Source organism: Danio rerio, chromosome 7 (genome assembly GCF_052040795.2).
Source record: "Danio rerio strain M-AB ecotype USA chromosome 7, GRCz13ab, whole genome shotgun sequence".
Classification (NCBI taxonomy): Eukaryota; Metazoa; Chordata; class Actinopteri; order Cypriniformes; family Danionidae; genus Danio; species Danio rerio.
Window position 1 is genome coordinate 62,912,273 of NC_141027.1, and position 24,100 is coordinate 62,936,372.

Sequence of the window (24,100 nt, forward strand, 5' to 3'; positions counted from 1 at the left end):
GGTTGACAGATTGTTTACATAAAAGTGTGTGCTTGTATGGGTGTGACGTGGAGCCGATGCTCAAATAGCAGCACAATATGACACATGACCAATCAGAGTCACTTGAGGGCGGGCCTTTTAGAGGAACTAGGAAATGTGACGAATGTTTTCATGTTAGCTGAGTAGCTGTATATAACCAAAGTAAGATTTATAAAAGGATAACATGATTTCCTTCAAGTGAAACATCAGCACACATTGCATTTGCATCTTATTAACACAACCAAGCCTTAAAATTACATTTTGGACAACCCCTTTAGGGGCCTACTCACACTATGCTATACGAACCGTGCCCAGGCCAGTTTCCCGGATTGTTTGAGAAGTGTGAGTGCGCTGAATCGGGCTCAGGCATGGTTCACTTGGCCGGCCCTGGCCCGTTGGAAGATGTGTGCCTGAGCGGGGTTCACTTGTGCTTTGGTGCGGTACGGACTGTTTCGTATAGATTTATTTATCATTCTTACTGTTTAATGAACGCAAACTGTCGTAGTTTATTAAAGACGCCAACTTCTCACTGCACCACAGCTGCGCCTTCAGCAAACCTCTTAATTCCTGCAGCATGAGGACTCTATGACTGTTTATGAGCGTCAAAAGTGGCAAATTTGCTTAGCGAAATATTTGACTGTGTCACCGCATTCCAAATGACTACAACAATATAACTACAGAAATCTCCACTGTGCTGAGCGAGAGCGCTTCTCTACTGAATAGCGCATCATCGATGATGTAAGTGTGCCCAGGCCCGAATGCAATGCGAGTGTGGGCCGAGGGGGGACAAGCGTGCTTTGGCCCGCATCAAGTCAAATGTACATGGTGTGAGTACACCCTAAATGACTTACAAGATCTTTGCTGCCCATTTAATAGAAACCTGGCAAAAGGATCCCGCTGTATTTTGGTATAATTTATGCAAACTTAGCTTGACACTATCAAATACTCTGTACTTCCATAAACTTGCATTTAGTTAAAAATTGTTAAAAATAGAGTGTCTAATTCTGTGGAACAGCATGTGTAATATGTAATAACAACAACAACAACAACAACACATCCCTTGTCATGGGGTATTCACGGTTACGTATTTTCTAAAAAAATGGAAAATAACTGACCATGCTGGTTCCTCCAGTCCAGTAAAGAAAGAATCCATTTGGGTCCACTCTGAGGGTGATCAGGCTGGGTGTGCTGTTGGCCTCCTTAACAAACAAACATAGACAGAGGAAAGAATACAGGGTGTCATTTAGCATATTCACGCAATTTTGCCAACAATGTCAATATAAAGAGCAAGAAAGTCATTTGCTGAACAACATTAGCAAATGTTAAACTAATCACTGGAAAACAATGACACGGATTAGAACGTTCATTGCATACAAGTAATTGTTGCTAATTCAACTGCAATTTAATTAACCAATACCATGGAAACAGAGTCACAGTGAGCACCATGCCTTTGCCAATAAACATCAACAATGAATGCATAAGCAGTCATAAACTAAATTACTGAGACACAATATAGGCATAAGGATTTGAAAGCAAGTTAGATAAATGGGAAGTGCTTGGAATGGGTGGATGGTCCCGAGAGACAGTGTTATTTAGAAATGAATGTAATGAGTGAAACCAAAACCTCAAAAGCCAGAGACATTAAAAAAGCTTAATGCACTAGCCACAGAAGCTGATAGCTGTACAAACTCACTAATTCTTATATCATCAATTACACAATATACCGGCAGCTATAATCGCTATGATCAGATAAATCCTTTTTTTTTATTGCAATCAGCAAAACAGGAAAATTAAACAACCCCATATATTAAAGCTGTTAAATTATGCATTATGTTCCCAGCCATGAGTTTTGATGATTGGTGATAAATAACACAAACAGCAGGATAAAACCTTGGATAAAAATACCACGATTTCACGGTATTGTGATTACTGCTCTAAAATAGGTTCTTTTTTAATGTATATGTAAAAACAAAACAACAACTTATTCCCTTTTGAAAACAATATATATATATATTTTTGATGTTTTCACCTTTATTTTTGATAGAACAGCAGAGAGAAATGACAGGAAAGCATGGGGAGCAGAGAGAGGGGAAGGATCGGCATAGGACCGCGAGGCGGAATCGAACCCGGGTCACCGCGAGCACCAGAGTGCATGTGTCGACACACTAACCACTATGCCACTGGCGCCAACCAATATATTTCATTTTGAGAAACATGTCAGGCTAAATAATTCAGATTAATCATTTACTTCTGTTGTCTTCCTTCAATTTAAAACAGCATCTTTTCTGCTGAAGATACTGTTGTTCCAAAACTAAAAAAATGTAAAAAAAAAAATGTAAAAAAAATCTTACATATACCATAGGAACGGTAAAGCAGAAAATGTTGGTATACCATGGCATACCTTGGAAACTGTTATCGTCCCATGGCTACTGCTACAATATACATAATACACAATGCACAAAGGGTTTAGGCCAGAATTTTTATTTGTAATGAACATATTTAAAGGATCAAAAAAAAACTTAGAAAACATTTCTTTTTTTTTTTTTTTGAATATATGCTGTTCTTTGAACCTTCTATCAATTACATATACCTTAAGAAATGTATCATGCTTTCCACAGAAATATTGAACGGCTATTGCTTTGATGATGACGATAATAGTGATAATCATCATCAAAATTTTTTTTTTTTCAGGCTAGTCCCTTTATTAGTCAGGGGTCTAGTACAGTGAAATGAACCGCCAACTTATCCAGCATATGTTTTACGCAGCAGATGCCCTTCTAACTGCAACCCAACACTGGGAAACACCCATACACACTCTCACACACATACACTACGGCCATTTTAGCTTATTAAATTCTTTTATAGTGCATGTGTTTGGACTGTGGGGGAAACTGGAGCACTCAGAGGAAACCCATACCAACACAGAGAGAACATGCAAACTCCACACAGAAATGACAACTGACCCAGCTGGGGCTCCAACCAGCAACTTTCTTGCTGTGAGGTATTTGTGCTATCCACTGTGCCACCGTGACGCCGATATAAAATAATAAATAAATTAATTAATTTTTTAAAACTTCATAAAAAATAATAAAATTTAAAAATTAAATTAATATTAATAATAATAATAATAATACATGTTGGCATATTACAATGACATCTGGAGGATTACATGAAGCAGAAGTCTGCTGTCAATTAACTTTGTCAAAATATGTACTGTATAGATTATATTATCAATTATATTATAAAAGAAAAACAATATACATGTTTTTTTATATACATTTCCAAACTTTGCATGGCAATGAACATACTTTTTGGTCAAGCATGAATATCTGCATGTCATGAAAAGTTTACACATTACAAAAGCGCAAAACAAACCAGTTGGTACTACAAACAAACCAGAAGTGAGATTTCCCACAATATGTTAAATCATGATTTTAAAATGTTTCATTATTGTCTGGACTGGACTGCCAAAGGATTTTAACTAAACTTGAACTTAAAATGCAAGAGCAAGACATGCAATAAAAGACTTATTTTTTTATGAGCAGAAATTTAATAAAATTATGATTTTATGCAGTGCAATATGAAATCATTCCAGACCAGTCAGAGCCATCTGATTTAGGTGAGGTGAAAATCCACTCTTATCTATGTCCCCAAGAGAGCGAAAACACCCACTTCAACTGTCATTTACTGAAAAGAATTTCAGACACGTACATCAGGGCACTTAATCAGCTATGTTTGAACAATCTCATCTGCACATATTCTGCAGTAGTGTGCGGCTCTGATCCATATACGCAGTCTTACAGAATGTTTACATTTGATTAATTTAATCTTGGAGCACAGATTTCCTTTACCACTTCTTTAAAAACTCCACCCAGTGCCTAGAGATACAAGCTAGCGCACACCAATAAATACACACAAACCCTCTCTCTCCCACACACACACGCACGCACACACACACACCCACTTTCTTTAAACACATTAAAATTATTTGATTGCTGACACACTACAAACCTGATTTTTATGATGTACTGCTAATGTTTTAGAAATACATAAAATAACTTTGTTCAATTATAGCATTGATTCTGACTAATAATCATCGAGAAGTACTCAAGCTGTCTAGTCAGAAACCCAGAGTGTGTCTGTGCTTGTGTGAGCGCGTGTGTGAAGAGGGAAGTGAAGTGACCTTCACCCTGTAAGGCTCATTAGTGTGTGTGTGTGTACTGACTTACAAAAACTTGTCAAGCTTCTCTGACTCCCAATGTCATGCCCTAAAGTATGTGTGCATGTGTGTGTTTGTGTTTTATACAGGTGAAGGCAAATGTATTTACTTGAAATCTTTGTATTCTTTTCTTAATATCTCCAAAGTGATGTTTAACAGAATATTCACAGTATTTTTTATATATATTTTTTTCTTAGTTTATTTAGTTTGGCTATAACAGGGGTGACCCATTTTTTCGTATTAAGGGCCAATAACCTAAGATCACTGAGAGCTTTGGGCCGGAGATATTTACTCCAAACTACGTTACATTAAAGTTGCCATGGGTAATTCCCTAATTTACTCATAATATTTTAAAATAAATATAAAACATTACTTTAAATCATATTATCTAACGCAGAATAACATTTTAAATGAGAACTTGTTGCTATAAAAACAATCAAATTCATAGCACAGTGGAGTTCAAAGCTGAATACACTAAGCAGAATCTACCTTGACTTGCTCACTAAAGTCTTTGCATTGTCAGGTGACAGTATGTACATTTATACAAAATCTGATTTCATTTACACTGTTTAATTGAAACATTTAATTCCTGTTAACTTTTATCAATACCAATGAAGCAAACAAACAAATGGTTACATTAAATTTGAATTGCCAATCTGGAAACCATCCCCATCATCCTCCCTCTCTTCTCAGATGGGATGGTGTGCCAAACCAAAGGTTTCCATGGGCCAACTTTGGCCTGCGGGCCCTAGTTTGGGCATCTCTGGACTAGAACAAAAGCAGTTTTAACTTACATAAGGTCATAATTATTTTATTTTTGCAACAGAACAAACTGTTGACCAACGACTTGCCTTATTAAGCTAACTTGCCTAGTTAGGCCTTAAATTTGCACTTGAAGACTAAACAAATAAGTTATTAAAACCAGTTAAAAACTAACACTTTGGTTTAAGCTAAATAACTTCCGCTATGAGAAAGAATACTAATTGAAAGCCCATTTTGACCAACATTAACTTAATAACTCATGATCTCCTCAGTTTAAACGTAACGTTCATAAAGTTTTCATACTGGAAAAGAATAGAAGTATTCAGTCCACATCATGATGAACAGTTTTACTAGGCATGGGATGAGAACTGGTTTTAGGTATGCTGCGGTTTTAAGAAGTCACGGTTTTAAAACAGTTAAATTTTTCTGTTCTATCGTTTCTAAGGTATTTGTAAGTTTTTTGTTTTACGTGTTTTTTATGACTATTTTAATTTTTTTTAGGGCAACAATAGAAAAAGCCCCTCTATACCACAAGTTACTGGTCAGTCCCTGATTCAGAAAACATCTGAAAAAACAAATCTCATATAAACCAACATCCAGCATTCTGTAGAGCTAAATAGAGCAGAGGCTTGCTTTTTATTCAAAGAAAAGAAATACATTTAAAGATGCCTTTTCAAGAAATCTGTTTTTAAAACTAATTAAGGCAGCAGAAGTCCATGACTTGTTTAAATTATTTAGCCGGACATTTATTGTTTCAAAATATTTACAATGTTAAAAAAATTTGCTTAAAGGGACAAATAATTTTGTCCTTAAAATGTTTTTTAAAAAATTAAAAACTGCTTTTATTCTTGCCAAAATCAAGCAAATAAGACTTTGTCCAGAGGAAAAAATATTATCAGAAATACTGTGAAAATTTCCTTGCTCTGTTAAAAATAATTTGGTAAATATTTAAAAATGAAAAAAAATTAAAAGGGGGGGGGGGGGGTAATAATTCTATATATATATATATATATATATATATATATATATATATATATATATATATATATATATATATATATATATATATATATGTATATATATATATATATATATATATATATATATATATATATATATATATATATATATATATATATATATATATATATATATATATATATATATATATATATATATATATATATATATATATATATATATATATATATATATATATATATATATATATATATATATGTATATATATATATATATATATGTATATATATATATATATATATATATATATATATATATATATATATATATATATATATATATATATATAAGGGTGTAACAATACATGTATTCGTATTAAACCAATCGTATGAATCGTAACCAATCGTATGTTAGTTTTAATACATTAAAAAATTATTTTGCTTTATCGTAAACGTACTGAACCATGACACCCCTGTACTGTATCACTGTACCATGATTTTTGTGAACCCTGACACCCCTAATATATATATATATATATATATATATATATATATATATATATATATATATATATATATATATATATATATATATATATATATATATATATATATATATATATATATATATATATATATACATACATACATACATACATATATATATACATACACATATACATATACATATATATATATATATATATATATATATATATATATATATATATATACATACATACATACATACATACATACATGTATTCGTATTAAACCAATCGTATGATGTTAGTTTTAATACATTAAAAAATTATTTTGCTTTATCAAAAACGTACTGAACCATGACACCACTGTACTGTATCACTGTATCATGATTTTTGTGAACCCTTACACACCTAATATATATGACTGTCATCAGTGGGTTATTGGGCTCTGGGGAATTCTGCTTTGCATTTTTCTATGCATTACTAACATCACTAAACTGTTTTATTGGCAAACCAAATATTTGCAGATATTCAGCAGTTTTTTTTTTTTCTGCTGCTATGGCCAGTCATGTAGAAAGAAGAGACTGTATCATATTGTTTCAATGTAAAAAAAAAAATCCATTGTAGCCCTGTTCACGCAGGTATTGAGGTTTGTTTTCATCAATTTGACACAACTTTTGTTATTTACACGAAAAGAAAATGCAATTAAAAGTTTCAGATCAATTAAACTTGATTTATAAAAATTATAAATTACTTTATGCATTAAATAATCAAATAAATAACTAGTTTCCTTTATTTCCGATTAGACCATGCACTTTATTCAGTTTTACAACTTTAATATGCATGTTTTTTTTAAAAGAACATTCGTTTACAAATATGTTAGCACATCGAAAGTACTTACATTACAAGTCTTTTGATTAAAAGGATGGAATTGATCGCGCACGCAAAAAAAAAAAAAAACAATCATCCAACCCACGCATCCCTCTCCCACCACGTTTTCGAGGATAAAATTGCGTCTGAGTGCTGCTTTGAATATAACAAAATGACTAAAAACACATTAAAGACTTTACACATAGCCTACACATAAAATAAAACATTCACAAAGGAAAAACACCAATTGCAGTTTGGTGACAAATCAATTTGCAGAAAAAAAAAATATCTCGAATTTTTAAAAGAAAAAGATTAAACATATATCAGGGCTGTTAAAAGAACATTCTGCTTTAATATACACTGTATTCTTTCGACTCATCTCTCTTTTCGAAGCCGTCTCTCCTGCGTGCTTCAGCAGCACATCCCGCTGTTTAGAATGAGGAGGTGGAAAGAATATCTCAAGGTATATTGTAAAGTAAAACTAACACAGAACTGCTCATCATGCTCAAAAAGTTAAACTAAAATTCATAACTCTTGTTTGTTGCACCCGTGGGATACACAATGAACCTAACACGCCATTCTTTTAACCCCTTCAGACCTGAATTATGTTCCAAATTTCAGAAAAATAGGATGTTATGTGATATCCATTGTAATGAATGCAGGGCCTGAAGGGGTTAATTTGAGATTTGTGAAATATGTGAACCAACCACAGATGCTTTGTCATGTTGGACGTGACAGTCTGCTTTATTACATTAGTTTATAACAATAATTACACTTAACTTTGCCATCGTTCTTTACCACATGTAGCCACTCTTTTGAGCACGTCTTGCGGTCCATCTCTAAACAAATGTTTAGACTATTATTAAAAGTGCTCTCCAGCTCCAAGTTCCTAGCAGAGTAGCGAGTGAAAAAAATGTGCATGCAGCAACTGGACAAGAGGAATCAAAATTTATCTAATCCTCTCCCAATTTTATTACAAGTTTTTTTATATGTGTGGTTGTGAAATTTAATAAGAACATCCAAATTATATATAATATATTGAGAAAAATCATCATAATTATATTTTTTTCTGTTATCGTGCAGCCCTAAAACACAGTTTCTTAAATATTTACGTTCTGGGGCATAACCTATACTCAGATCCACTGACATAATTACTGGAAATAATTGAGTTGGTTCATTCAATAACAATATCTCATTTGTAAAGTTGTGCACTTTCCAAATCTCAAATGCCTTGAAATTAAGGGATTAAATAAAAAAAGCTTAAATTAATTTAGTTTTAACATGGATAGAGAAGTACAGTGTGACTCAGATTTGTCCACTTCCTTGTGTTTCGGAACACCGTCTCAGCACATGGACATACAGTACATTCAAACATGCACAGAGCCAGTTCAAAGAGAACTAAAAGACATGTTAAAAAAGGCGATTTTTACATTTAAATGCAAAACTAAAATAAATGCAATTTACATTTGCGCATTCAACAGTGGAGGTCTTACCAAACCGTTCAATATTCTATATGCATACAGTTTATTTATTTTTGCTTTATACTAACTTATTTATTTTATTAATTTATTTATTCATGAACAACCACAAATTGTGTTTTTGTCAGATTTTGCCAATATATAATCTAGATTTATCTTTGTGTGCATTGTTGACATGCAAATGTCAGAGTACTTGTGTAAATGGTTCTTTTGAGTGGACCATTAAAGTGAACTGAAGCTTGTGGCCTGTGCATTCTCTTAGAGTCGCACGCTGCTAATGCATCAGCAATGTCAGTTATTTCAGTGGGTGAGTGGCCTGGCTCTTGGTTCTCTTTGGTTTTCAGCATTTAGATGCTTTTATAGGTCTAACACAGTGCACATACATAAGCATACATCTTATTACACTGCGTTTTTGATGTCAATCAAATTGATAATGATAATGAATTGATAATGACAATAAAACCAACAACTTTAACACAGGACAAGAGGACAAAGAGAAAAAGATTTCAAAAATCAGCACTATCAAAACCACAAATGATAAACCTGGATTTAGTTTCCCAGCATGTAAATGATATATGCCTCCTTGTCAACTTGCAGGATTTTTTGTCCAGATTTCACCTTTAGACTCAACAGATTAGCAGGCCATACATACAAGTGAACCAAGTAGCTCATTATTGCCAAATATACCTACATTATACAGAGGAATCATTCGTGATCCTGAAGGAATTTCTATTGTGACAATGACCACCTTGCATTATATGGTTATTAAGACATGATATACTGAAGCTATATACACTTAGAAATACGTTTAATAGAAATATAATAACTGGAAAGTTTAATGGATAGTTATACTAATAAGAATAAGGCCTTACTCGCATCAAGTAAAAAAAAAAAAAAAAAAAAAACATTTAGTCTGGTTTGCAAATGATTTGTTTGTTTAGACAAATGTATTAAAAATGTTTGGGAGCAACTGTATTTGTCTTTTGCTGGAAAAACTAATTTCTTTCCTACTGTAAATTTCTTCACAGTACAATTTAATATAGATTAAAACAGCTCCCTGCGATTGAGTGAGTGAGTAAATTAATTAATTATAATTCAATTCAATCAAAAGCATCAGTTAACTGTGAGTGAATGTTTAAGGAAAGTCTTTTCATTCGAAAAATATGGGGCAAATAAGTATTCAACACATCACCATTCAGAAAACATTATTCTAAAGGTGCTGTTGACTTGAAAGGTGTTTGTTTTACATTGAATGTTGATGACAACCAAAGAAGTGCATAAATGAAAAGTTTAATTAGTTTACAAATTAAGTTATGTGTAATAAAATGAAAATGACAGAGAAAGTATTAGACACATGAAGAAAGGGAGCTGTAAAAAGGCAGTGAAAGCCCAGACAGCAGCTGAAATCTCTCAGTAGTTATTCAGCAACCCTTTGTGCTTTGTCATTGTAAATTAATATTAGAAGCTTTAGTCCAACATCTACATTAGCAGGATGATGGGGATGAAACCAGGGTGGACATTGCAGCAAAACACAGCCGAGGAAAGTGTTAAATCAGGGGTGTCAAACTCAGTTCCTGGAGGGCCGCAACCCTGCACGGTTAAGTTTCAACTCTGCTTCAACACACTTACCTGTAAGTTTCAAACAAGCATAAAGGACTCTTATTAGTTTGATCAGATGCGTTTAATTAGGGTTGGAACTAAACTGTGCAGAACTGCGGCCTCTCGAAGAACTGAGTTTGACACTTGTGACTAATGGTTTCAGAGAAGGAAAATCAAACTGTAGAATAGCCCAGCCAATCACCTGACTGTAGAAAATAGAAAAACAAAATAAGACAGTTTAAATAGACGAAAAAACAAAACTCACACCTGAGCAATGTATGTGACCTCATTCTACACAAGTCGTCTTTAAGCTGTTTTTTTTTCCCAAACATATTTTTATGCATGTATTGTTTTTGCTCTGGTTCAATGCCATGTAAAAAGGTCTTTTGGAAATATTATTTAAACATGACATGTTGAATATTTTCCCCCCACTGTATTTAATAGCTAAGGAAAAAAAGGGAAAAGGTTTGACCATGACAAAGTTTAGGCTTTTTTGGTTATGGCAGCTTGAAGACACCTCTTACATGATAAATTAATTTATGCATTGCTCAGGTGTGATTTTTTTTTTTACACACACTTAAAAACAGTGTAAAACGTGATGATTGTGTGGATGTCTCTATCAAATCTGAGCTTTATTTTGTATTCAAGATGACAGCAACACTCATGCACTACAGACCAGCTGATATAGTTGTTTCCTAGTGACGTAAAAGTCAAACCGCACTTCTTTTATTCTTGTCAACAATAAAGGCAGTGTGGTGTGCCTCGCGTTTTTGGAAAACGAAGATGCTTTTGGTGTGATCGGCCCCTGATGTGCAACATATTTGTTAACTGGCGCTACGGTAACACGTGCAACCACACATGTCTATAGACGTATTTTGGCAAAAAAGTAAGATGAATGAAGGATATTGCTGGTCACAGTTTGACACCCACGAGTTGATGCCAATCCAGCGCTGCTGCTGATTGCCTTTGTACTGGATCTGCTTCATAAACTCAACAAATAGACTATTGATGATCTGGTGTACAACCAGAAAGAACAACTTTTTTACCATTTGTAAAATTACAGTCATTAATAGTTCTTATGAAATATGCATTTTTAAAATAGCCTACATAATCTACAAATCATCCAAAGATTTTCTTGATTTTTTCATATTAATAACTCCGCACCAAATTGAGGCTTTCTTTTTACATCTTATAAAACATGTGCAAATAAATGCAATACCCTATATAAAACAACAAAATTCTTATATGCTATAATAGCTTAGTCTTTACAAAAAGTTAAAATATTAGCCTAGTCATTGTCTTTCATCTCATGCAGCGCACACACATGAACCGTATGTGAGAAAGGAAATAAAAGCACACAAGCTCTAAGGTAAAATCAGACGCTCTAGACACAACCTTTAATCTTTAATGACTTATATTAAAAATATTGACAGAGGCTTGTGTGATATAAGAATTAGACCGGAGCATCAATTAAATGTATAGGCTTATTTTCTGTGTTAGGTAGCCTGCTATTTTTATTTGACGTAAGAAAAAAAAACATGCCAGTTCTTAAAAAGATTCAGTCAGTGTGTTATTTTTAAATCCAAATTTTTAAAATCTAAATTCGTAATTCAAGTGAAAAATACCTAGGGCATGTCTATTTATTTATTTATTTCTAAGCTGTTGGAAACACTAAAGGTGCATTTAGTTCTGTTGTTAATATGTTTGCATGTTAAAATAAATCAGTATTTTAAAATGCAGACAGACACAAAACAGACACATCCATTATTTTTCAAAATAATTTAATAATTTAAAATTAATCAGACCAGTTATCGGTGTTATTCGGTGGCATAATATTATTAATATTAATAATATTGTTCATAATATTAATATAACGAGTGGTAGTTGTCAGCATCCCTGATCACTACCCATACAGCTTTTAAACAACAGAAGCAAAAAATAAAATAAAATTAATTCAGGTTGAACAACCAAAAGGTAAACATCAAAAATGCCCTACAGTAGGGTAAAGAAAAGATAAAAAGTAGAAAGATTGACTAGAAACATATTTGGGTGGATTAAAATCTGATTCTTGTTGCTCTATTTCGTACACACAAAAAGGTCTCCTTCCTGAATGTGAGAACGAAACAGGAGAGGAAGGGCTGGAGGGGGCGTGCAGAGGTCAAACACACCCATATGTGAACTGTGGGTCATCAACTCTGACACATGTTCTGTTTGAGTGTGCAATGACAACTCTTTTCTTCATGTTCCGCTTTGGTCTCTACAGCTTTTCCTTGCCGAAAGTGGGCGAAGGCTTGTTTTGCATTGAGGTGAGACTCCATTAGCAGTGTGGTAAGAGTCAACAGCTGCAGTGACCACCTGAATGAGTTTTCCTCTTCTCTGCTCTTTCCAGAAAACCATTTTTAGACAACTCCTGATCTTATTAATTAGAAAAAACTCAGAAAAATCTGTATTTCCTTGTATTTTTTGCTACGCGTTTCCTATATCAACTTTAAATCACTGAATACTTTTTCTGACAACAAACCACAACAACATGCTGATGAGAATAAGATGGCATGAAGTCGATCAAGTTTTTCATGTTGCAGACCACATCAAGCATGTGCATTGTATGTATGCATCAAAGGTATTTCTCCCTTGTGTGTTCTCTACTCATGTCTGACGCAAAAAATAATCATTGTTCAGACAAACAAAAAAACAAAAGAGATCAAAACATGTTCTTACAAAGTAGAGTTGTCCAAACGTAAAACCAGCTGATCAGGTTTTAAACAGAAACGGTGTGTATTCTGCTTGCAATGAGGTCAATGTGTTCTTATGGAGTCCAAAGTGTGCTGTGAATGCGATGAGAGCTTAAATGTAACCGTTATTAGCAATTATTAGTGACTATTGTTAATTGATGATTTACATCAGCAGACAATATCAATGAATATCGGCAAAGTCAAAAGCTAACCAATTACAGTATGTCATACTGAATCCAGCATATGGTAAACTGATGCCCCATTGATGCTATTTCATCCCTTTGGCCCAATCCCAATACTATTTTTGTACCCCTACCCCTTGGCCCTTGAAACAGAGTGTGAAGGGGAAGGGCTTCAAACTGTACTGCTAAGAGACAGAATAGCACTAACACATGTCATCATATGTCATCGTAATCTCTTGCTTTTTATGAGATCGACGATCGCAACTCTGTAGTTGCGTTATTATTTGGTTTTTATCTTCAGGAAATCACTGAAGAAAACAATATCATGTTATCATGATGATCTAATGTGGCAATAAGAGCGTAACTGTACTGTGCATTTACACAGTTTTTACATTCATCTATGTAAGCACACCAAAACATTATTATTGTTAGCATAAACATTATAGCAGACACTGTAAAAAGCTCATTCCCAGCCACTAGACATTACTGACAGGGTATTCGTCAGATGTGAAAGTATGTTGTAGGACTACTATAAAGGGGTTATTATTAGGGATAATAGATAGCGAAATGTAAAGTTTTTTATTTTAGCATTTTTTTTAAAAGCATGATGGTAAACCACGAATGCAGTTATGAATATATTAAACATGTGCTTGTTTGACATAAAAATTCGTAATAATGAAAAAAAAAACAAGTTTGTGCATCCCCTCACTTTCACTTGAATAAAATAAAATTGCTGTCATAAATATTTTGTGCGTAAATAAAATTCTTGCATCTGTAATTATAAAAACAAAGGAAAACAGAATATACTCATTATTTCACAAGGGTACAATTCCAAAATCTGCGATTAGAACAGACTCAGATACAACATATCTTTGTCTGTTTGTATACGACTGATAAATTAACGATGAGTGTACTTTACAAACACAAAATACAGTTTCAACATGGACACGACAACCTGATTATGAGTACAAATTAAAAGGCAACACTCCACTGTGAAAATCACGTCACCGTTGTCACAGGCATTAATAAACAAGCAAGAGCCATTAATCACAACGGTGCACTAGCTGGGCACTCGAGCTCCTACACACTTCATCTCAGGTAATTGAGAAATGTCCATCATGAGCTGTAATAAGGGTTGAAACTTAATGAGGTCAATTTAAGCTGTTTCTTGGACATTTTACAGAATCAAAATTAAATGCAGGCCGAGGATAGTGAGCATAATATGAGTTAATGTTACAAGTAGCGAGCGCAGAATTTCTCAGTGAATCACTTAACGATGTTTAACTATAACATGACGTACAAAGTAAGGTATTTGTAACTATTAATATAAATGTTTGTGTGTTATTTGTTATTATTTGTTTGTTATATTACTTGATTAAACTATTAGTTACATTATTGTATTATTATAATTTATAAACTATTACCATAAACAAATATTTCCATTTAGCCTTATACTATTCTGCGTTTCTCTGTCCATGTGTGTTTGTACTATATTGGTGATTGCTTAATTACCAAATAAAGTTTGCTTATTCTAATTTATTTAAAGTTGCAATTAATTAACAGGAGTAAAAATTTTCTTTGTTTTATCTACCTATACTGGATAAATCTGTTTAATTTAGTTTGTGTTCTCTGGTGATCTTATAAGGTGTTTATTAAAGCCTGTGACATCGGTGATGTGATTTTGACAGTGGAGTGTCGCTTCTTGATTCGTACTCATAATCAGGTTGTTGTGTCTGTGGTGAAACTGTGTTTCGTGCTTGGGGCACACCTACCCCTTCACATGAATGTGCAAAAAAAAGGCTAGGGGTAAGGGGAAGGGCTAAGGAGTAAAAATGGGATTTGGCCTATGTCTGACAGTAGTATGTGTGGGTATATCATTTTTAATTTTATTCACATACAAATATAGTAAGTGCCAACACTCTCATTGGTTCTTGCATATCAACAAACGTGTTTAAATTCAGTGTTTTCCTTGTCATTTAATCCATGTTCATATGTGAACAGAACCTTTAATAAAATCATCATATAGGAGCACATCTTTTCAGAAGACTGGGATTAAATATTTTGATTCATATGAATTCGTTTTTTAACATGTTTTTATTGCTAATATACATATACAAAAAATATTATAAAAGGTCTAGTAATTATTTTGTGACCAGACCCGCTCCAAGAGGGCCAGTGTCCGACAGATTTTAGCTCCAACCCCTTATTAGACACATCTGAACCAGCTAAACAAGCTCTTGCTAGGTATACTAAACTTCCTGGCAACTGTGAATTAAAGCAAGTTGGATCTATACTCATCAGGATGCTTGCCCTTGAGCTTGGGGACCCCAGTAGAGCCATATTTATAGAGCATCAAAAGCAAATGGAAAATACTATAACTGGAATTAAGTCAACCTCAGAAGACCACCACACACACATTGTGTGCATGTTCAATGTGTGAGGAATGAAGAAATAACAAAGGCAAAAGAAGCAAAAAACAAAATGAAAAATGTGAGGAAATGAACAAGAAAAAAATGTGAAACCACAACAATCAGTTCTGAAGCATGAGTGGCAAGTGTAAAGTAGCCTCATATGATCACAAGTGTTGCACTTAACACGTGGTGGCATATAGTTAATAATCTGTTACACTTCTGTTACGTGATTTTGCTACACTGATAAGTGTTTACCGTGATGTTGGCTAACCCAACAACGAAACACACATTCTCAGCCCCTTGTATATTTATTACATATCTTGTTGAAAAACAGGTTAGGCAACAGAAAGTGAAATCACCAGCATTGTTGAACGCATTCAGATTTATTCCAGAATTTCTAACAAATAAAAGTGGAGTTATGAAAAGGCAAGATCGTGACTCTCTATACACAAACACACACCACTTTAATTGTGATATTTAAATAGTCAAGGAATAATAAACAACATTAATATTATAATTTGTGGTGCAATTCCCTTTGCAGGATGTGCCAAGCTCATGTACACATGCGCCCCAGACATGACTAAACATGCTCAACTCCCTTCTTCCTCAAAGTCAAATAAAGTCTCTTAAACACAAACACACAAAACACACAGCTTGTGGCACACTCTCTATAGTCAAAACGGCACTATTTACCGAGGCAGCTTTAAGAGTTTGAGATTTCCAGATTTACAAACACGCATGTTACATGCCTGCTAAATAGAGCAGTTAGTAAGAGTACAGGTTGAAGGACAAGAGAGAAGAGGAAAGATGAAAGTGGAAAGATAATAATGTGCAAGTGGGCCATCAGGAGCAGAATCAGAATCTAGCATTCATCAACCATGCTGTGTTTGAGTTTCCTGTGATTTTCATCTCTCTGACTACACGCTCTCCCATTTCACGGAGCCTCAGAGTGCCTGGTGTCACTTCTCAATATTTTCCTCCATGCTATCTCCTTGTTTGGCCTCCGTGTGTGAAACCTTGCTCCGCTCACGCACAGTTCACCCTCCCTTCTTCCTTTTCAGAATTATCCTCCCACACTGACCAATCCCTCACTCAGTCACCATGTGTGTCCAAGTCGCTGCTGTTATTCTCCTCCATTGAGAGAATTGCTTGTGTAGTTTCTTGCAGTTCACACAGTTAATCACAAACCCTAAATACTTCCTTTGGAATTCCCTTAGAGAACCAGATGAATAACACAGTCCCTGTGAATCCACTGTTCGATTGGCTTGATTAGACATGAGGGTATGTTCATTCCAAACCATCTGTCCAGGGGTTGAACTACATTTATATTTCCACTTAAAAAAACAGTTATGTTGTTGCTATAAGACAGCTACATCTGTCTTTAAATGTCTTTGCATCATTTTGCACCCACACACACGCACACACACACGCACACACACACACACACACACACACACACACCCCATAGCAAAATTTTTCTGGCCCAGATCTGGCCCACACCATCAGCATTTGCTTGGCCCACAAGCCGCAGTGAATTACGGTACATGACTGGACCAATTCTGGCTTCCATACAAGCGGCAAACATGGACCATATGTGGGCCAAGTCTCAGCCAAATTAATAACCCATAACTGTGCCTGAACTGGGCCCGATATGTTGGTGTGTTACGATTGCAATGTTTTTTATAAACCCATGAAGCATTTCGCTTTATGGCTGTGCTTTTTCTGGAAGCGACCTGATTGATAGAATTTTTTCTTTGCTCAAAAATAATATTAATGTATTTTAAAAGTGGGTCAAGCTAGGCCAAACCTATGTGGCCCACATGTACATTTAAACATCTGGGCCAAATACTACATTTGAGATCTGGCCCAAGTCTTGAGGGCCGCCTGTAAGACGGTGCCACCTCAGCCAAATCTGGGCCATGTTTGGCCCATGTTGCATGCCAGTGCCAGACGAATGCCTGCTGTGCCAGCTTTATGCCAAATCTGGGCCAGAATTCTTTGCTACCTGGGACAGTTATGAACACACATTGCCAGTGTGCCTTGTGAACTATTCTACTATGAGTATAGTACCAAAATATTCACAAACTACGACCCTCTGCGCACACTTTCACTCCAGGCACCCGTCAAGCGGAAGACCAAGTATAGATTTGCAAGTCAAAGCCAGCTAGCTGATGTGGACAGCTATAATGCTGTCTTCATTGAAATACAACAGGTCTAAATAGTCAGTGTAAAAAAAAGAGCCTTTCTGTCATGTTAACATGTTTAATGTGTGAGTAAACAAGGCTTTTAAAATAGAGAATTTTTGAGAAAGAGTTTGAATTAAATTGTACTGTGAATAATACAGTACAAACATTAACCTGTAGTTAATGTTTGGGATGGTATATCCACACGTTTAATAGCAAAATTTATCAAATGCATTTATTTAAATCCATTTAATGTATTAAAACAGTACATTTTAAAAACAGCAGTACTAGTGAAGTGGGTAGGGCGCTTACCTCGCTGGTTGGAGTATCTTATGGGTCAGTTGGCATTTCTGTGTGAAGTTTGCATGTTCTCCCCATGTTGGCATGGGTTACTCCAGGTGCTCTGGTTTTCCCACAAGTCCAAAGACATGGTATATTGTGAACTGGGTAAGCTAGTTGTCTGTAGCGTATGTGTGTGTGCATGTGCTGGTCCTGCAGGTTGGGGGTTGAGCATTAGACTAACAACCCACCTCGTAAAAAACGTAATGTTATGAAACACCAACATGGTGCGGCTAAAAATCAACTTCAATATAAACAGCCCTGGGAGTAAGTACAGTAAGTTGAAATTCTTAATTTTCAGCAGCCATTAAACAAATTGTCAATATCAAATGACCCTTTAGCAGTGACTCTGATAAGCAGTGACTCTAAAAAGCTGATTTAGTGCTCAGGAAACATTCCATCATCTTATCAGTGATGAAAACAGTTGTTCCACTTAATGTTGCTTTGAATAGCTTGTATATATATATATATATATATATATATATATATATATATATATATATATATATATATATATATATATACATACACACGTGTGTGTGTGTGTGTGTGTGTGTGTGTGTGTGTGTGTGTGTGTGTGTGTGTGTGTGTGTGTGTGTGTGTGTGTATTATATATATATATATGTGTGTGTGTGTGTGTGTGTGTATTTATATATATATATATATATATATATATATATATATATATATATATATATATATATATATATATATATATATATATATATATATGTATATATACATAATAATATTATTAATTTGTGTCACGATAATAGTTTTAGGTGAAAAAAAGTTATTCAGGTAAAGAATATGCATTTAATAAAAATATATTTGCCCCACCCATATTCTTTTAAGTTAAATTTACTATAGCAGCACTACAATAGAATCTTTCACAAATAACCAAACTCTGAGTGTACACAGTGAGATTGATCACCAAGAAAATGACTTATGACTGTATTTAGCTGCAGTGTGTATAAAGCCAGTGGCAGAGGTCTTGATGGAGAGATTAAGTTTAGCCGCAGTCCATTCCATGATCAATTGGGATCCTATCCAAGACGGCTTTCAATCCCAGACTAGACGGGTTTGAGAAATGGTCCACTGAATGTCTTCACGTGTAACAGAGCATTACATTTTATAGTCTAACTCACACCGGTTCATTCTGAGAATTAGATAATGCATTGAGGATTATTAAATCTCATCTGTTGCCACAATGTTTGACTAAAGTTTCCTTTAGGAAAAAAAGAGATTTTAACAGCACACAAACTGGGCTGGTAAAGAAGAAGAGATTAAGAGAGAAGTGCTGTTTCATCAACCTCTTTCTCATGGATGTCTGGCACCGAGCAAAAAGTAAATGTCAAAAAAAAAAAGTCCTGCTGTTTTTATTTTCCTCAGTGTGCATTACCAGTGAGACAACAATACAGTACTTGAAGTATGCCTGGCATGAAAGGGAACCAAAACACACATCAGGCCATAACTTCACAAAACAATCCACATTGTCACTAAGAGTACAAGCTCCGGCATGACAATTACATATTTTGAGTTTGCTTGCACTGCTTAAAAGCTTTTATCTGTGTCTGCTATTTAAAGATCAATGCTATTATTATACTTTAATCTGATGTTTTATATTGAATAAATCTGTTTGAATAACACTTTGAAAATTCCATCATCAGTTTATTATTAATTAAGTGCACATATTAGGGAAAGCACAAACAAATGTCTAATGTGATTGGATAAGTCAATCTAAGGACTTTGCAAACCCATCACAACAACATACAATTATCTCTGCTTATGCAAAACTACAGCTACGCTACTACAGGTGTTAGGCTGTAGTGCTTCTGTTGCCAAGCTTTATTTTAGCTGAAAAAATTACCTTCAAGGCTGAATAAACCCTCATAGGTTATGCAGAAAGGGTTACATTTGTAATTCTTAATGCTTTGCATAACCAAAAATGGGAAGGGTAGGAAGGATAACCATAAGACAACGTAAAGTTAAACTAGCTTTCTGGCAAATGGACATTTTTATCCTTAACTATAGAAATGACCTCAGTTAAGGACCCATTAGGAAACCCCATTACAGTTAAATACAGCTAATTATTTATTTATGGATGCCTTTAAAGATTAAGACTTATCTGCCAACGAATGCACACATATACACACCAAATTAAATGGCACTTTCTACCTACAACAATAGGAACAGATCTATTATACAGAAGGTTTACTTTGACCTCGGTCTCTCACTTGCACGCACACACACACACCTGGAGCAGCCAGGTCTAAGTAGGACTAACTCAACACAAACCACTCAGCATTTATGGCCTGCTTAAGTTAATTATTAATGACTTTTAAGACATGAAGTGCATCAGGTTGTACAAGCCCACTTTCTCCTTACTCAACGTGCTCTTATCAAAAGGTGTTGGCTTTTTAAACTCCAGTTAGCAGTGGGGATCAGCTAAAGCGCCACTCAGTGATTTGATCTAATAATGGAAAAGAGGCGAAGATTTTCTCCCCCCCTAATCCTTCAACATAATTACAACTGTAATGGCTATCCGATGCAAGATTTGAAACATGATCCCGTAACACATACACAGGCCCTTGTTGCCAGGAGAGCAACTACACGAAAGAATTCAGAAGAGGAGGTGATTTCTTGTAAACATATGGGTTTATGTTGGCATTAACCCTTTAGACAAATACTTAAGGGGGATTTTTTTTCCAGCAAAGGAAAAAAGCACAACAGTCATAGACTGACATATTTTTAGAGATGTCTACATTAAAAATTTTGCTTGTAAGAAATAAATCTAATGATCTATTAATTATCTAACTACATTGTACTACATTTCCATCTGTCAATATAATACATTTAATAACTTATGCTATATCTTGTGCATTATTAATTTCTAATTTATTGTCATAAAAGCATTAGTGATGTGTTCCAAAAATTGTACAGAACAGGGACATCTTACATTAAAAATTGGGAAGTGGATGACTTACAGTAAGCATTCTCGTACAAATAGTCTGGAAGTCTTCCTTTATGCAAGTTAACATAGCAAAATGAACTCATGATTGGGCCCACATGGAATCTGCGTGCACAGAATTCCGCAGATTTTTAGCCGATCATTGATTCTGTTTATTTACTCGTGTAAATGTGTGGAAATTCAAATTTATTCAGTTTTTTTTATTAATTTCAGTAATAGTATTGACTAATAAGAAAATAATAATATGATGCATTTACAATACAGTTTGTAAAGTAATAGTTTCTGTCTTTTAGTAGATATATCATACAAGACTTGTTTTGTTTACCAAATAAAGTGGATGTAATCGGATTTGCATTGTGAATGTTGAATACTAGTTAAAAAGGTATTATTTTTTATTTCATATATAAAGTTTTTAGTTATGATACTCCCATAATCATTCTGCATAAATCCACAGACTTTTTAATCAAAATTCTGAGTAGAAATAGCAAAAAAGGTCCGCAGATTCCGTCTGGCCCTAGTAATTAATAGATTACAAGCCTTCAACTTGGCTCAAATAAAATGATTTGATATATTAATAAATGTAGGTTAGTGTTGTTTATTTGCATTACAATTTGAAAACAATTTGGGATTTTTAGTATTAAGTATTTAGTATTAAGAGAATCAAATACTGTATGGCTTGGAAAAAAAGTGATAATAGCCTACATTTTCCTTTTAATGTCCCTAAAATACACAGTAATGCCACGAACTCAAACATGGTTTCATGAGTCATGATTATCATGTTTCTGATGATCAGGCCTGAATAACAGTGTTTATGATCTGCCAAAACAGATCTACAGATCAGCCTAGCAAGGGTTAAGTTCCATATGCGACACGAATCGTGAATGTCATGCTCTTACAAATAGTATCTTTAAAACGGGCAGTTTTCCCCATTATAAACCAATATTTACACAACTCAAAAGTCTTTCCATGAAGGGAAAACAACAGCAAACATAAAACACAAGTCGAGTGTTTATCAACAGAGCACAAGAAGTCGAAACTTGGAACAGCGCTGAACTCCAGCTCTGTCCTGGGTGTCAGATGTTTGACTGTAAATGACTTCAACGTGTAACACAGATCAAGTATCACGCCACATAACAATCACAGACGGACGCGATCTTCTTACCTCGTCCCATTTGATAAACTTGCTCCCCCGTTTGAGGACCTCATTGACAGACACCGGTTTGAGCTGCAACGCGTGAACTCCCGGTTTCGCCCCGGCCATGGCTGCTGAATCGACGGGTGGCGACGCCTCAGCTTCTCGGTTGGAAGTTTCTGACCTTCAGTGTAACAACGGAACCAGAGCTTGACCCAACGCCTCGAGTCCGCCTGGGTCAACACACGCGGACGCGACTGTCACACATTCACGAGCGGGCGCACTTTAAGACTTTGGCGATTGTTTGTTCATCTAAGCGCTTATCACGGCAAGGACTTGAATTGATATTTTCCTTCCTGTCCGTCCATCCGCTCAGTAATGATGAGATCCCAGCTTAGGAGAAACTTTCACTTGACTTTGGTCCCCGCTGGAATTTGCTCCTCTTTTCCTTCATGTTTTCTCCGAACTAAATGGGAGCGCGAGAAAGACGGAGAGAGAGAGGGAGAGAGCGACGGGGGGAGTAAGGAAGTGAAGGAAGAAAAAGTGAACAGACGAGGAAGTGCTTTTCTTTTCTTTTCTTCTGTCATTCCATTGTCATTTTACTCTTTTAGAAGTATATTGCTGTTAGGATGTGTATCTGACATGAACAACCATAGCTTTCGCTGTCCTGTTGGACATGTTTCCCCTCTATTTAAGCGCCTTTTCCTCTTTCCAAGAATGTTAAACACGGATCGCGGCGTGAGCCAATGCACTTGAATTCTTATGAATAAAAAACTGCATACGCATAAACAAAACACAGTAATAATATCTACATCTTATACCTACACTTAATATGAGTCATAGTAAAAGCAAAACCCAATTCCTCACATTTCTTCACAAAGTTAAAACTTACTTGAGTTATAAATACTTAATAATGAATTTAAAATTTTAAGTTTTTTGATCAGTGTGCTCAAATTTTGTGTAACAACGCCACGACCATTTTCACTTGTTATTATGCAGCATGTACAGTGCTAAGCATAACTGAGTACACCCCATTTTGAAAATGAGTATGTTTCTTTATCTCTCAGTGAATATAGCAATGTATTTTGTTGCATTTAAACAAAACAGATTTAATAAACAGGTATATTTATTAAAAGTATTATTTTAGTCACCAAACATATTTAGAAATTGAAAGATAATACAATTAAATTCAAGCAAAATATTGCAAAATAAATTACAACTTACAAAACTTCAACTAAAATGTTCAATGTTTTTGCTTCTCTTGATTTTTCCTCATTTTAATTTTTGAATTTAATATTTTTTGATAACATACTGTACTAGTTTTTGGAGCGTTGTCGTTAATTATTTTATCAGATAAGCTCCAGATTTGGCTTCAGTACTGACTAATCTCATGTATATGCACAAATATAATATTCTAGTTAGATTTGTAAGGGGTGTACACTGTAAAAACCAAATGGCAGTAGCCTGTGTATAAATTAATGGTATTTATGCATTGTATAGGTCTACTGGTAGGTCACAAAGCAAAGACAACATCATGTCGAACAATGTGTATGTGTTAACCACAAACAGTCATGAAACAGAAATTCGATTTCTGTCACAAGAGAAGAAATGGAAAACCTGGAATAAGGCATCAGTAATTACCAAAGTGTCAGTCTTGGTTATTCTGCTACACTCATGTTTGATTCTTCTGTCCAGCTTTCAGTTTGTCTGGTGACAAAGAAGTAGCTTTTTTGAAAAAT

General features: G+C 34.7%; 1 protein-coding gene and 1 long non-coding RNA gene across 9 annotated transcripts in view; one reads left to right on the forward strand and one right to left on the reverse strand.

The window, feature by feature from the left end:
- plcb3 (phospholipase C, beta 3 (phosphatidylinositol-specific)) overlaps positions 1-22,829 on the reverse strand; it is a 95,368-nt gene extending 72,539 nt beyond the window's left edge. For all 8 annotated transcript variants that reach the window (XR_015494471.1, XR_015494470.1, XR_015494469.1 and 5 more), the window contains 2 exon segments: positions 22,392-22,829; positions 1,134-1,217 (listed from right to left, as the gene is read on the reverse strand). Coding sequence is in view for 3 of the 8 variants with exons in the window: in NM_001122773.2 (NP_001116245.2) it covers positions 1,134-1,217; positions 22,392-22,490 (183 nt within the window). In the remaining 5 variants the exon portion in view is untranslated.
- Positions 13,918-18,519, forward strand: LOC147843231 (uncharacterized). The gene is made up of 4 exons (XR_015496675.1): positions 13,918-14,099; positions 14,984-15,318; positions 15,512-17,104; positions 17,224-18,519. It is a non-coding gene; the product is annotated as an uncharacterized LOC147843231 (long non-coding RNA).
- Positions 22,830-24,100: the final 1,271 nt, after the last annotated feature.